At 42.1% G+C, this 13,656-nt stretch overlaps 1 protein-coding gene across 4 annotated transcripts in view; it reads right to left on the bottom strand.

Moving 5' to 3' along the window:
* Positions 1-13,656, bottom strand: part of LOC147727746 (uncharacterized) — a 493,048-nt gene that overhangs the window by 69,319 nt on the left and 410,073 nt on the right. For all 4 annotated transcript variants that reach the window (XM_086961752.1, XM_086961750.1, XM_086961749.1 and 1 more), the window contains exon 6: positions 7,747-7,812. In XM_086961752.1, coding sequence (XP_086817878.1) covers positions 7,747-7,812 — 66 coding nt within the window. The remainder of the gene's footprint in view (positions 1-7,746; positions 7,813-13,656) is intronic.

Raw genomic sequence — 13,656 nt, 5'->3', positions numbered from 1 at the left:
ATAAGTTAATATCTAGAATTAAAAACTCCAGCCAGAAACCAGGACACATAAAACAAATTGTGGGTGTGAATAAAAGCTGTAAATATAAAAAGGCAGGTCTAAACAGTCTCAAGTCAGTGGTTGATAGGAGGGGCTTAATTATTTTACAGCGAAGGGTACTAAATCTTGGACGCAAATGAACAATGTGCAAAGTATCTGAGGTCGAAACCTCATTGCAGATTCATACTGAGAGATCAGTTGTTTTGAACCAGGTACCTTTTGCCAATAAAACTGATGGAATATGCCCAGTCTGAAGTGCGTCAGGAGACACCAATGATGACTGGGCATCTCTAAGAGGAGTTCTATACCTTCAACAGTTTTTACCAAACAATATAGGCCCATCAACTGTTTGACTAAGGCAGGGGCCTCCTTATCGGCTGCCATTCAACGGGAGAAGGCCTGCTTCAACCAAACAATATCAGCTTTGATAATGCCCTTAGGGTTAGTAAATAGCTCTGTCCTCCCTAGAGCTTGGAAATGTAATTTTATGTAGTGGTGCCAGGGCATATAGGGCATATTGTCCAAGGTAATGCAATCTCACATGATTAGCCTATTTACCCTTAACTCCTCCTTAACCCAAATGGAACACCGCAATAAGAGAGGGTGAAGGCACATAAAATCAGTGATATAGCCCACTTTTTTAGGCCTTATCCGCCACGCGCTATGGTTATCCCTGAATATCACTATGGATCCTCTATCAATATACTTTAATCTAATTTTTGTTAAGTAAGTATTTTGGGTTATTAATAAGTATAAATATCATCCCAGAAGCCTCATTATTGTTTATAATTTGAGGATTTTGCCTTATTTCCAGAACCTCATGCTTGCCGCGATTAATAAGTGGCTGTGAAAAGGTGTTATAAGTGGAGGACACCATTACAACTCGACTCCACAAGATAGATTGTATCATCTTGATCGATACCAAATCTGCCCAAAAGAAAGGTATGGTCCTTCTTTGGGTGTTGTCTATATATTTTTATAAGAGCATTCCCGTGGAGGTGAGTCCAGCGTTTATAAGTACGTCAATGAAAAATCGGGAGAATTGAACCTATGATTATTTGTTTCTTAGATGTTTGAATAAAATATTTAGATATGTTTTATAAATGTAAAGTGATTATGAGAATGTAAACACATTATGAGTTAAATGCAGAACAATTCTCCTATGTAAAGTTACCCAGATGCAACTGCTTTTAAATCTTTTAATTGTATTAATAATTGAAAACTGTTTCTTTAATAGATTGGTATGAGGAGTTATTAAACATAGAAGTAGTTAATGTAGGAAGTCCTTTTAGATTGTGCCACAGCAAATAAAAAGTCAATAGATAATCTTTCTGTTGATTCTAGAGTGATCATAATTGAATAAATCAATAATGGCCTGAAGAAGGTCATGATAATTTGATAGTTTCACCGAAACGCTGCATTGAGAGATACATTCAATTGAGCATATTATGCACAAAGGAACATTATTCCCATTGATTCTTTCATTTTTTGGTCTTTTTAGATGATCATGAGAATTTTATGAATGTATTACCTGTGTTTTTCTATGATTGTGGATACCTTTTTATGAATAAAAGTGTAAATCGGTGTATCCATTGTTTTTACTATTTGCAAAATGGAATAATAAACAATTTCTTTAATAAAAAATTAATGTCTAAAGTTGATAACAGATCTAAATGTTACCGCGCCAACAAGACTTGCTGCTGCCCACCCACCAGATTATAAGTGTTTTTCATGTCTGGCGGGCTTTTTTTGGCAGTCCCATTGCGGTGCCTCTGAAAATGGGCACTGCAATGTGAACACCAAAAAAAGTTCCTGCACGGCATGGACTGTAAAGTCCATGCTGTGCAGGAACTGGAGGTTCACGTAGACAGGGGCAATTGTTGTGTCCCCCTGCATGCATCCCTATGCACATGGGCAACAGGAGGCCATGTAGGGCCCCCTTTGTTTCGGGACCAACAGTTTTTCATGGAGTAAAGACCTCCATGACACAGCTGGCGGTCCTAAAAACTCGTAATATGCATGGCGGTGCCGCAGCGGCACCACCACCATATTTTCTGAGGCCCTGACCACCGTTTCCTGGTGGCTGCGGCGGTGCAATGGTGGTCAGAAAGCCCAGCTCATAATGGGGCAGTCAGACGGCATGTGCGGCGGTGGCTGGACCACCACCACAGTGCCCCCACGAGTCAGGCAACTCATACTTAGCCCCTAAAAGTTTGCTCATGGCTGCCGTCTTTTAGGTGACAGCGCACCAAGCATTTTTGTTTTTTGGAAACAATCTCTCAAAGCAGTTTTGTTTCTGGAAAACAAAAAACAAATAACTCCTCACTCCCTGTGAGATTTCTACCAGGGTGTGTGTGTCATTATTTTTTTCTGCTCCTGAGCGCCAGGTTTGACCGGGTGGTGACAAAATGAAAAAAAAAAGCATATTAGAGGTCCACTCTAAATAGAAGGGGTTGGGCAGCCGATGCTCTTAACCCGGAGTTGAGAAACTGATGGTTCACCTGACTCAAATAAGAGCATGTGGACCAGGGGTTTAGTAGGCAACTCCATCCCATCTGTAATGGAGTACCCGGTCCACCAATCTCTGCACTTTTTTGGGGGGGAAAAGACACGAAGGGAGACAGCAAGACAGAGATAAGGAGGCAGGAAGTGTCTGGTGAAGGGTGAAAGAGGCCTGAGACTGAATCAAGACTACAGAGCCTTGGCACGCAGAACTCCCATCATTTGATTGCGCTGGCTGCAGGATTTTGAGAATATTTTGGGCCCCAACTCTCATTCCTTTACAAATTAAACATTGGTATCCCCTTATAGGTAGATTCAGGTGGAAGAAGAAAGTTGGGGTTGATCATCAGCAATAGACAGCCACTCCTATCGGTAGCAGCCCCAAGCTTTACTTCCAATACGGACTAGTATCTAGTTTTCGAAAAGCATCTGAAAACCTGGCTCTTCACATCTTAAGTGGCTGTAGATGAGCTTTGTCTATGCTTCCTTGCCTTGTCTTGTCATTGTGTGTTCAGCGCCTTGACACCCTCCGGTATTAGTGTGCTCTATAAATATTATCCTATCCTATTCTATCAAATAAAACAGAATGTCACCTAGCAGAGGGTTAGCGAGAATGTCAGTTCTATTTGCAGGTTTTGCGTTGTCTGCTGTCTCATATGAAATGTTCCCTCCCATTGACAATATTGGAGTTCTTGGGAAATCATCATTGATAGGTCTAATGAAGGTTTATGCCATGGTGTAGGCTGAGGTAGAATCTGTGGAGGTCCACGGGTTGACCGTGTTTTTGACTGAGATATGTTGAAAGGCTGAGAGAGATGGATGCTTCACAATTTCTTGTCCCAAGGTAACTTTTGTTTTGTTGCAGTTTAATATAGCGCAAATCGACCGGAAGGTATCAGAGTACTTTACATGAGCACCAGTTGCATTACAGACGGACAGATTTCCAGATCCTTTCTGATATGTTTCATGGGGATTGTTATCTACTTGATGTATATGTTTTGATGAAAGAGTCTGAAAATTACATGAAACACGTCTAGATGGTCATATCACATTAGATACACATGTCTACAGTGATGACATCACATATTACATCCTCTCCACTCCTCTCTAATAAATGGGCCACAGGAGAGACTTCTCCATGACCTCGCCCTGGTTCAAGTACAAGTAATTGTGCCCTTCTCCTTGCAGTACAATAGGAAACACTACAGCAACACAAGATGGCTGCAGAGCCCGCACTGCACTTCACTTTACTCAATGGAATGGCGTAGAAGTATAGAATGTTTCATGTGTGCGCCCCACTTCAGCGGGCTAGGAATGGCTGTACTGGCAGAGAAATGGTATGAGTGGCCTCTATTAACTTTCCTGTGTGATTGAACTGCCAGTAGTGAGGCAGCACTGCAAATGATTTCCAACCTACACCCACGTACATATTGTTTCCCTACTGCACTTTAACATCAGAAGCACTCTACAGACAGTTAGAACTGTGGCTTGGTGCTTGAATGAAAGTAGAAGGCAGGTCAGGATTGGTCGGCTATATGTGCTGCGCCATGTAAGGACCGACAGACTGAAATCATACAAACTGTGACATCAAAACCCAGTACCATTTCAAAATGGCTTTTTCACTAAACGTGCAAGTAGTTGATGCTATCATTTGTGATGTGAAAAGCATTGACATCAGTGAGGACATTGAAGGAGCCTTGCCCCACTGATGCTACCCAGCAGAGGCAACAGTGAAAAAGAAAATGATAATAAAATAATGTTATTATCATTTTATTTTTCATTGTTGTCTCTGCTGGGTAGCCGAGTTGGAGGGCGGGTCCGGGCCATCCTCCTGAGCTTCCGGAGGAGGAGTTGTGGGCCCTACTAAGTGCTGATGGAGCAAGGAAGTGGCAAAAAATGTTGTGTACCCCTTGTGAAATCAAGCTCTCATAACTATTACGAACAATAACAGTGTGATGCATGAAAATGAATCAATTTAGACATTTTACATTACACATGGGAAACTAATCGCTTTTTGCAAAAATAGCATACTAATAATTGTGAACGAGTCATATTTATATAGTGCTATAATGATATATTTTAAGCGAACAAGCATGTGTGTTATGCTTTAGAAAAAATGTAAGTCGTGGCAAAATAAACAAAATGCACTTCGTAAGTAAAAGAATGCTACTTATTTTGCTTATGCTAGGTAATAACTAACTGGGAATATTAGAATGGTGGGAGGTAAACAGAAGGGCTATAATTCAAAATCTAATTTTCTGTTTGTTTTCGCATTAGTTCTCATTGAGGCCTATGTGGCCTGTTACTGAAAATGGCTGTTGACTGAAACGGCCTCCACGCATGCGTGCTCGTGTTTGAGCTTCTGCTTGGAAAATTCAGAGTAAATGGAATGGCCGGTACGCGAGTGATGTCAAGGTCAGCTCGGCCTAGGACAAGGAAGTATGCCAAAGGATGCTTGCATCTAAACCCGTGAAAACTGAACTATGATTCTGAGAATTATAACAAATTGTGTAACAAAAGGAGAAGGACAAACACATCGGAAGATGAATGCCATAAGAAAATTTTAATGATGACTTAGCTAGATTCGAAATTGTATGAACGAAGATTGAATGAGGTGACCATCACCACCCCTCGAATGGACTAAGGTTTCAATTTTGAACTAAATAGTTAGAGAAAAGGGAATAAAAGAGTGTAGTTGAAAGGGGTGAAAAAGCTTGCTCCACCGATTTTTTGCACCATGGCATGCTGTCAGTCGGGACAATTTTATGGTGCTTGAGACTTTGAAATTTTTTGACTTTACTTTTTATGTAGCAAAGAAGAATGATCGAATGAGGAGATTTATTTTTTAAGAGAGGCATTGAGGAGACTAGAGAGACAGCTTGGTAATATATTTCAATTTTCTCTAACATGTACTAAATAAATGCTTACTTTCGCTTGTCTAAATAAATCTTTAATTTTCCGTTTTCTTAAATGAAGTAGATAAAATCAATTTAAATCTAAACTCGAGTCTTGTTTTACTTTTATGAAATGTCATGACAGAATAAAATTGCTAAAGTTATAGGATTACTATGATTGAGCTGGTCTTACTCTCCATCAACTAACTTCTACTAAATTATCCATTGACCAAATAGTGTAGTACCTTGATGTAAAACTTTCCAGGTAACAGGTTAGCATAAGCAGAGAACTATAAGATGTATATAAATGTAGAAAGTATAAAACTTAGGTACCCCGCTAACCAGCAGCTCACCTTCTTTGTCACTGATTCAGGAGTAATGGTATGAGTGTATGTGTGACTCGCGGTGCTATGGGCCTGTGAGAAGGACCTGGGGAGTGAAGAAAGACTCACCGGACTAGCGCCGGGCAGAGAGACACAAGCATGGGTTCCGTCTCAGCAACGGTGCAATGGACTTCCGCAACCATACTCCTCTACTATTTCACGGAAGAAACGAAGAACGGAGAGAAGACGCGGGACCCGATACACCGGACGAGAGAACGCCGGGAAACCAGGAGTACGGAGAGGAAAGCTGGTGCGAGGACTGGTGGTGTCCGGAGGAGGCTGGGGAGCGGCCGCAACTCTGGAAAGGTGCGGCGGAGACTGTGAGTAAAACCGTTTCAAAGGTGTTAAACAGGGAGGAAGCGGGGGGAGTGCAGGGTGGGATTAGTCAGGAAGAACGTTGTTAAATATCTTCGTGGTCCACCCTATTGAAGCTACACGGCAGTCGGGTTTTCATGTAAATGCTCGAGCCTTTTATAGCCTGATTCTTTGATTAAGTTTTTGCTAGCCTGATTCTTTATTTGAGTTTTGATAGCCTGATTCTTTGATAGTGTCACCATCTTCACAACGTATACCTATCGAGCACGCTTGTACCTTTCCCTGAGCACGGTTACTACTAAACCCCCCTTTTTCCTTTCCCTGTTCCTACAACTCGACCTGGGCTTCGCGGTCCTTACCCCTGTTCCTTCTGGCACAACTCAAACCTAGATCACAACGGTGTGGTGAAGGAATGGATAACCCAGCATCATTAAGAGCCTTATACTTACGGTTCCCTTATTTGTTTTTGTCATCCTCCTATGAGCCTCCGGGAAGAACACTGTGGTGACAAAGAGAGCAAGACCACCCCTCAACCTGTGTCCACCCCCTCCAGCTCATCACCGGAGCCATCCGAAGAGGAGGAACCCAAAGAACAATCAAGCCCACGAATCACAACCCCTTCTATTCCTAATAAACCATCTACTTTTAAACCACTTATTCAGCCTCCTCGCTTGTATATCAAACCTGCCCTCCCACAGGGCCCCACCGATGAGTAAGGATCAATTGTTCCTGGGTTTAGTGAGATGAGTATTGAGGGTTGTTGGAGAGCCACACTAGATCAGTGCGCATGATGGTTTGGCCAGATGTTTTAGGCCGGCCAAACCAAAATGTCCACTTAGCATTTCTCCAACCAGCTATGTTCTGCAGCTGGGTGGAGAAAAGCCACAGGCTCCCAGGCACTGTCTGAGTGGCAAACCAAGCCGCTAAGACCATTCCCAGCGATTTTCTCATGCTGGGAATAGCATTCCCAGCATGAAAGCAGTGCTAGAATTGGCATCTGGGAGCCAGCGCAGTGTGCCCCAGTCGAGGGTCGGGAGAGGAGGAAGACGGAGTGAACTATCATCATTTTTTGTATAATTTTTATGTATTTATGACCCCCTTGCCGCCCTACCTAGATGCATCATGAGCAGAAGCCACTAAGTTGGGGTAATTCGTGTTTTTTGATGCCATATGTGATGTCTGCAACAATGCTCATTCAGAACCTGGGAGTAGTTGACTATTCAGGATTCATGTAGCAGCTTTGCGACATTCCTGTCCTTCATGTCACCACATTCTCCGGTAGGGGGACAAACCCTCAGAAGGGGTTTTGATTATGTCTCCAAGTATACTACTTGGGAGGCACCACCTTAAAACAACGTAATGAGAGACAGCAGCTAGACGTTTCCCACAGAAGGACGAAAATGAGAAGCCATTAACATAATTCTCTACAATTTGAAGGGCACCTGTAGAAAGAAAATCACAAACTCTTTTAGCCAAGGCGCCCAATCTCTTGGAACTATAAACAGGATTAACATATTTTTTTTAAGCTCTCCTGGAAAGTTTCATCACATATACTAACCAATCGCAGCTTACACTGTTAAGGGCATTGTAAGATGCCACATTGGGGTTCACACCTGATATCCTTGGACTTCCTGCTCCTTCCTCCTGTTGGATTTTCCGCTTCGGGGTTTTGCCATCTCCTGAGAAAAAAAATAGAGTTATCTTTTGATTCTTGAATCCAGTATTGCAGAGATTGCTTAATATGTGGGAGTGGCTGCATGTGGTGGGCACAAGTGCTTATTTTTTGGGTCCGGGGCTCATTGTTCATCATCAGACTTTGAAACAGAGCAAGAAAGAGAAAGACAGAAAAGAGAGAAATAAGGAGGCAAACAGAGATAGGAAAACAGTGACAAAGGAGGAATGCAGAGATGAAAATGGGGCTGCAAGTCTGAAATACAGAGATATAGAGATGGGGGGTGGACGTAAGAGGTATGAGGTGGAAGCAAAACTAGGCAGCTCTAATATTTGGCAAAAGTGGCATTCCAGTGGCATTCTCCCGATGAAGCCTTTAGACTCCTGCACTTACTTTACAGATTGGGAACTGTGTACAAAATGATTAGCCATATTATGGATTGAACTACCCTCCTGTTTAGATCTTTGAGATGAGTATGATTTTAAGAACTAACTGAAGATAGAAGGTTGGAAAAGACCCAACACACTGCAACATTGGAAGCACTCTTTCTTATTGTGGATATTAGCAGCATCGGGAAATCAGACTTGCGTCCTAGACACAGAAAGAACAGGAGCATGTGAAGCTCTCTGGCCTGAAAGCACCCTTCATTAAACCAATCTCACGGCAAATCACACCACGCATGCCTTAAATAAAACCCGACTGGTTGGCAGCATCAGCTTGAAGAGGTTTCAATGTACATCAAGATAGAGATCATAGCAATATGGAAAATATTGTGCTTTTGAAATATGGTGTCATCTGTATGTTCTACATCTCATTCGCTTGTGGATGAATGGAAATTGCCTTATCTTGAATCTGTATGGATAGAGTTTCTGCTCATTCATAGCAAGGTCCATATCTGTAGTGTGCGGCCCAGTGCCAGAGACAACTGTTCTCATTGATTCATATTTGATTCTCACTAATCGAATGTCTACAGTGAGAAAATAAAACATTCTTTTGAAGCCATTTCAAATTGTATTCCCTTTTCAGACTTTACACAGAAGATCCTGGTAGCTAAAGCATTGATTCAGTCTCGTGTGGATTTTTTAAATCAATTTTTGGCCATCCCTGCAAATCTTTGAGTAGATGGCAACACACTCAAAGAGCAGAAGCTCGAATCCTTTTTGGACTGATTACTTATGAGTACTCTCAGCATAGATTCCTAAATGCTTTTAAATCTTCTTCCACGAAGCCGATATGTTTAAGTGTATTTGTGTGATGCACAGAATCTTTTGCACTGCACAACCACTCTCACTAAATTAATGGCTCAGTATCATCTTAAGACATTATGTGATTAGCGTTTCGTCATCTGTTTGCTGTCCCAAGATTCAGCTGTGGAAAATTGGGCAGAGGATCTTTTAGAGTCCAAGGTGTTAAAGTCTGGAATTCCCTGCCCATTCAAATTAAATTGATAGCCAACCATTTGTCATTTAGAATACAAAATAAAACATGGCTGTTAGACCAACCAATCTAGTCTAGTAAATCTCTGCAAGATCCTCTAGGCAGTTTGAATTTTCAACAGCACCAAGAGACCATAATCAGAAGATAGATAGATAGATAGATAGATAGATAGATAGATAGATAGATAGATAGATAGATAGATAGATAGATAGATAGATAGATAGATAGAGTGAGGGTGATAGACAGACAGACAGACAGACAGACAGACAGACAGACAGACAGCTAGATAGATAGATAGATAGATAGATAGAGTGAGGGTGATAGATAGATAGATAGATAGATAGATAGATAGATAGATAGATAGATAGATAGATAGATAGATAGATAGAGGGTGATAGACAGACAGACAGACAGACAGACAGACAGATAGATAGATAGATAGATAGATAGATAGATAGATAGATAGATAGATAGATAGATAGATAGAGTGAGGGTGATAGATAGATAGATAGATAGATAGATAGATAGATAGATAGATAGATAGATAGATAGATAGATAGATAGATAGATAGATAGATAGATAGATAGAGTGAGGGTGATAGACAGACAGACAGACAGACAGACAGACAGACAGACAGACAGACAGATAGATAGATAGATAGATAGATAGATAGATAGATAGATAGATAGATAGATAGATAGATAGATAGAGTGAGGGTGATAGATAGATAGATAGATAGATAGATAGATAGATAGATAGATAGTGATAGACAGACAGACAGACAGACAGACAGACAGACAGACAGACAGATAGATAGATAGATAGATAGATAGATAGAGTGAGGGTGATAGATAGATAGATAGATAGATAGATAGATAGATAGATAGATAGATAGAGTGAGGGTGATAGACAGACAGACAGACAGACAGACAGACAGACAGACAGACAGACAGATAGATAGATAGATAGATAGATAGAGTGAGGGTGATAGATAGATAGATAGATAGATAGATAGATAGATAGATAGATAGATAGATAGATAGATAGATAGATAGATAGAGGGTGATAGACAGACAGACAGACAGACAGACAGACAGACAGACAGATAGATAGATAGATAGATAGATAGATAGATAGATAGATAGATAGATAGAGTGAGGGTGATAGATAGATAGATAGATAGATAGATAGATAGATAGATAGATAGATAGCTAGATAGATAGATAGATAGATAGACAGATAAATGCATCTTTACTTCTGCAACATTGTATTATATTTACTTTCGAAGTACAGTTACCGTGGCTATCAAATGTAAAATGATCCAGAACTTTTAATTTGCACACAGAAAACGTGCCGGTGCTTGACATTTTACTTTGGAGCACGCTGCCCATGCTTCCAAATGCCGAATTTACCGAATAGCAAGGAAGGTTAGTGTTGATTCCACCCGATAACTCTTTCTCCCACCATCCTACAGCTCATCCCTCATTTTGTCTCCCTTGCACGTTCATATAATCCCCGCCTTCTCACTTTGTCTTATTTTCCAGTTATTCTCTTTACAGACCTTTCAGTAATTTCAGTAAGGGTTCTAACATCAGGGCTGTAGAGGAGATGCTTCAATTCTCAGGTGCACTGCAAGCTGCAGTTTTTTGTAAATTGCATCTATGCTTTGTGAGCTGCTGCTGTGATGTGTGAGTTGCTGTGTCCTGAAAGAGAAGAGTAAGTCAAGGGCCACTCAGAGGCGTTTCATTATTTTTAATAAAGGGTATTCGGGTCTGGCATTATGCACCCATCATCCCAGTGGTGCTGGCACAGTTTTCAGAGTGGGGGTGCTGCCATCAATGTTACATCACTCAAGTCATAGGCATTCTGAAAACGCCAAGCATCACACAACTAACAAGTGACTCAAATGGACCAAGCCCATTAAGCAAGAGCGTGGTAAGGATGTATTTTAGAGCACCCTCTCACAAATATATTACTAAAGCATGGTGTGGAAGTGCACAGTCGTTTACAGACAGCAGATTTTCCACTGGAATAATCACTAAATCTGCACAGATGTACAGTTTTGCTGATAAAACTGTTTAATGCACAAACCATGGGGTCATTATGATGGCGGATGGACGCCCCAGAGGTGGAGGGACCGTCCGCTGGGGCAGCAGTGGTCCCTCCGTGCGAATTAGGATGTGACCGCCACCCTGGTCAAAGCAGCACCCGTCCCAATGTTAAAACTGCATGTGCATAAAACAATATGTGCAAGCAAATGCAGGGGGGTACCATAGGTACCCCCCATGTGCACCCCCACCCCCCCTTCAACCTGGGGGCCCGCAACGGGCCCTCAAAGAAAAGACCGTATGCCTTTTCATGGCGGCATTGCCGCCGCGGAAAGGCATGTCCCAGGGATAATCTTAATATGGCTGGCGGTGTCGGACAGACACCGTCACCATATAAGAGCGGGACCGCGGCGGGAAAGCTGCGGACGGTCTTCCCGACCCCCCTGCCATCCTAATCTGGCGGGGGGTCTTTTCTGACACCGCAACGGTGAATCCGCATCCTCCGGGCCGGCGGTGGCTTCAGCTGGCCCGGAGGATGCGGAATCACCGCATTACTAATCGGCCCCAATGTGCGGAAATTAAGTTTCAGAGAATATTTGTCATTTGCACGTCTCTAATTAAGTGTCTTGATTACTTTTGATCCCTTTGAAGTCTGTTTCCATCACACTTCAGAATTACAAAGAAGTGCTTAATTTGGGTTTTCCCAACTGCTTACTTTTTTGGAAATATTTGTACATTTTGTTTATAGGTATTTGATTTTGTTGAGTGAAACAATGGCATTCTACAATCCCTCTTTTCACACCAGCAAGGCTGTCATAGTTCACTTTACAGAATCCTCTCAGTTTGTGGTAAAAGAAAGAAAAGTTAACACCAATCTCCATGTAAAAAGAATGCGCAGCAATTTGTGAGCAGACAAGCTGGACGTTTGACTTCTGTCTCAGAACACACATAGCAATCTGACAAGGTAAAAACCAAAGTTAAAGTCATCTTTAATGCTCATTCTCCTTCGGAACTCCAGCATTGTTATTTTGGGGGTTCTGCAGCACCCCTACTTCTAGCTCATATGAACCAACCTGAATCTACCTAGATCATTATGCTTTTATAGTGGCTATTTACAGTTTTTGTGCCCTTCTCTATAGGATTTAATGCACTTGTAATATGGCAGACGGGATATCCGTCACGTTTGTGGCAGAGTATCCCATCCTCCAAGATTGAAATTAGTTCCTTAGTGTTTTCTCTCGCTTGGCGGGAGTTTTGATATTGCTCCCGCCAAGCGGGAGAAAATAAAAGTTTCCCTGCCCGCGCCAGAGTGGGCAGGCAAACGGCTATGTCCCAGGGGGTGGGCACCCTGGGGCACAGCAGGAGTCTGTCCTGGGGGTTGGGGTCCCCAGGCCATTAATGGCATGGTGGGGCATGCAGTTCCCCTCCCCATGTTACTGCGGCTGGGTTCCGGGGGTTGGGGTCCCTGGGGCTGAAATCAGGGGGCTGTGCAGCCCACCTCCCCTTCTCAATATCAGTGAAACCCTAGAAGATGGGGTACCCAGGGCCAAAATCGGTCTGGGAAGGGGGGCTGCTCCCCCTTCCTCATTTTAATATAAACAATTCCCCTGAGACATGGCCCATTTGGGGGATAAAAAAACAAGCAGGAGAGACTGTGCTATTGTTTTTTTATTTCACCATGGATTCTCCGCAGATTTGCAGCACAGTTTTCTAAAAAAAATAGTTTGGGCCCCAGTGGGACCCCACCGCCAGACTTATGGGTCAGGGTATTCCTAAACCTGCCCGTTGTAGTTTTTCTTGTGTTTTTTTGTGTTTTTCTTGGGACTCAGGCCGAGTCCTGATTGAAGTGGTGGCAGCCAATCAGTTCTCACCCTGAGATCCGTCGGATGCGTGGACCCACTGCATCCCTAGATATATGTAAAAATTTTTTAATTACTTTAAACCTACTGAATGGGTTAAAACCAAATTACAAAATGAGAATTTTTTGAACCAAGATCAAGCTTTCTGACAAATTTGGTATAATTCCAGTCAGCGGTTCGGGCTGTAGTCGTGTCCAAAATCCCAATGGGAAATTGCATGGGGAAAACATGTTTTGGGACTCCCCTTTTTCTAGGTCCCTGGTCTAAGAATCATCCTGACACTTTCCAGACAGCAGCTGAAGTGAGTAGCAAACTAGTTTTAAAAAGTTTGTGAACATTTGTCAAACAAAAAACGCTTTGGCTATGAAAACTTGGTCCTAAATATAACTACCTACTGGCGACTGCCGGAAGGTAATAAATGAAAAGGTTGTTAAAATAACAAAACCACTAAAATCACCAGTTATAGTTATCTCAGTCAACATATATAAAGCAGACATATTGGCTTT

Source organism: Lissotriton vulgaris, chromosome 3_1, assembly GCF_964263255.1.
Source record: "Lissotriton vulgaris chromosome 3_1, aLisVul1.2, whole genome shotgun sequence".
Taxonomy (NCBI): Eukaryota; Metazoa; Chordata; class Amphibia; order Caudata; family Salamandridae; genus Lissotriton; species Lissotriton vulgaris.
Note: the sequence above shows the minus strand (reverse complement) of the source record. Positions and strands in the feature narration are given on the sequence as shown.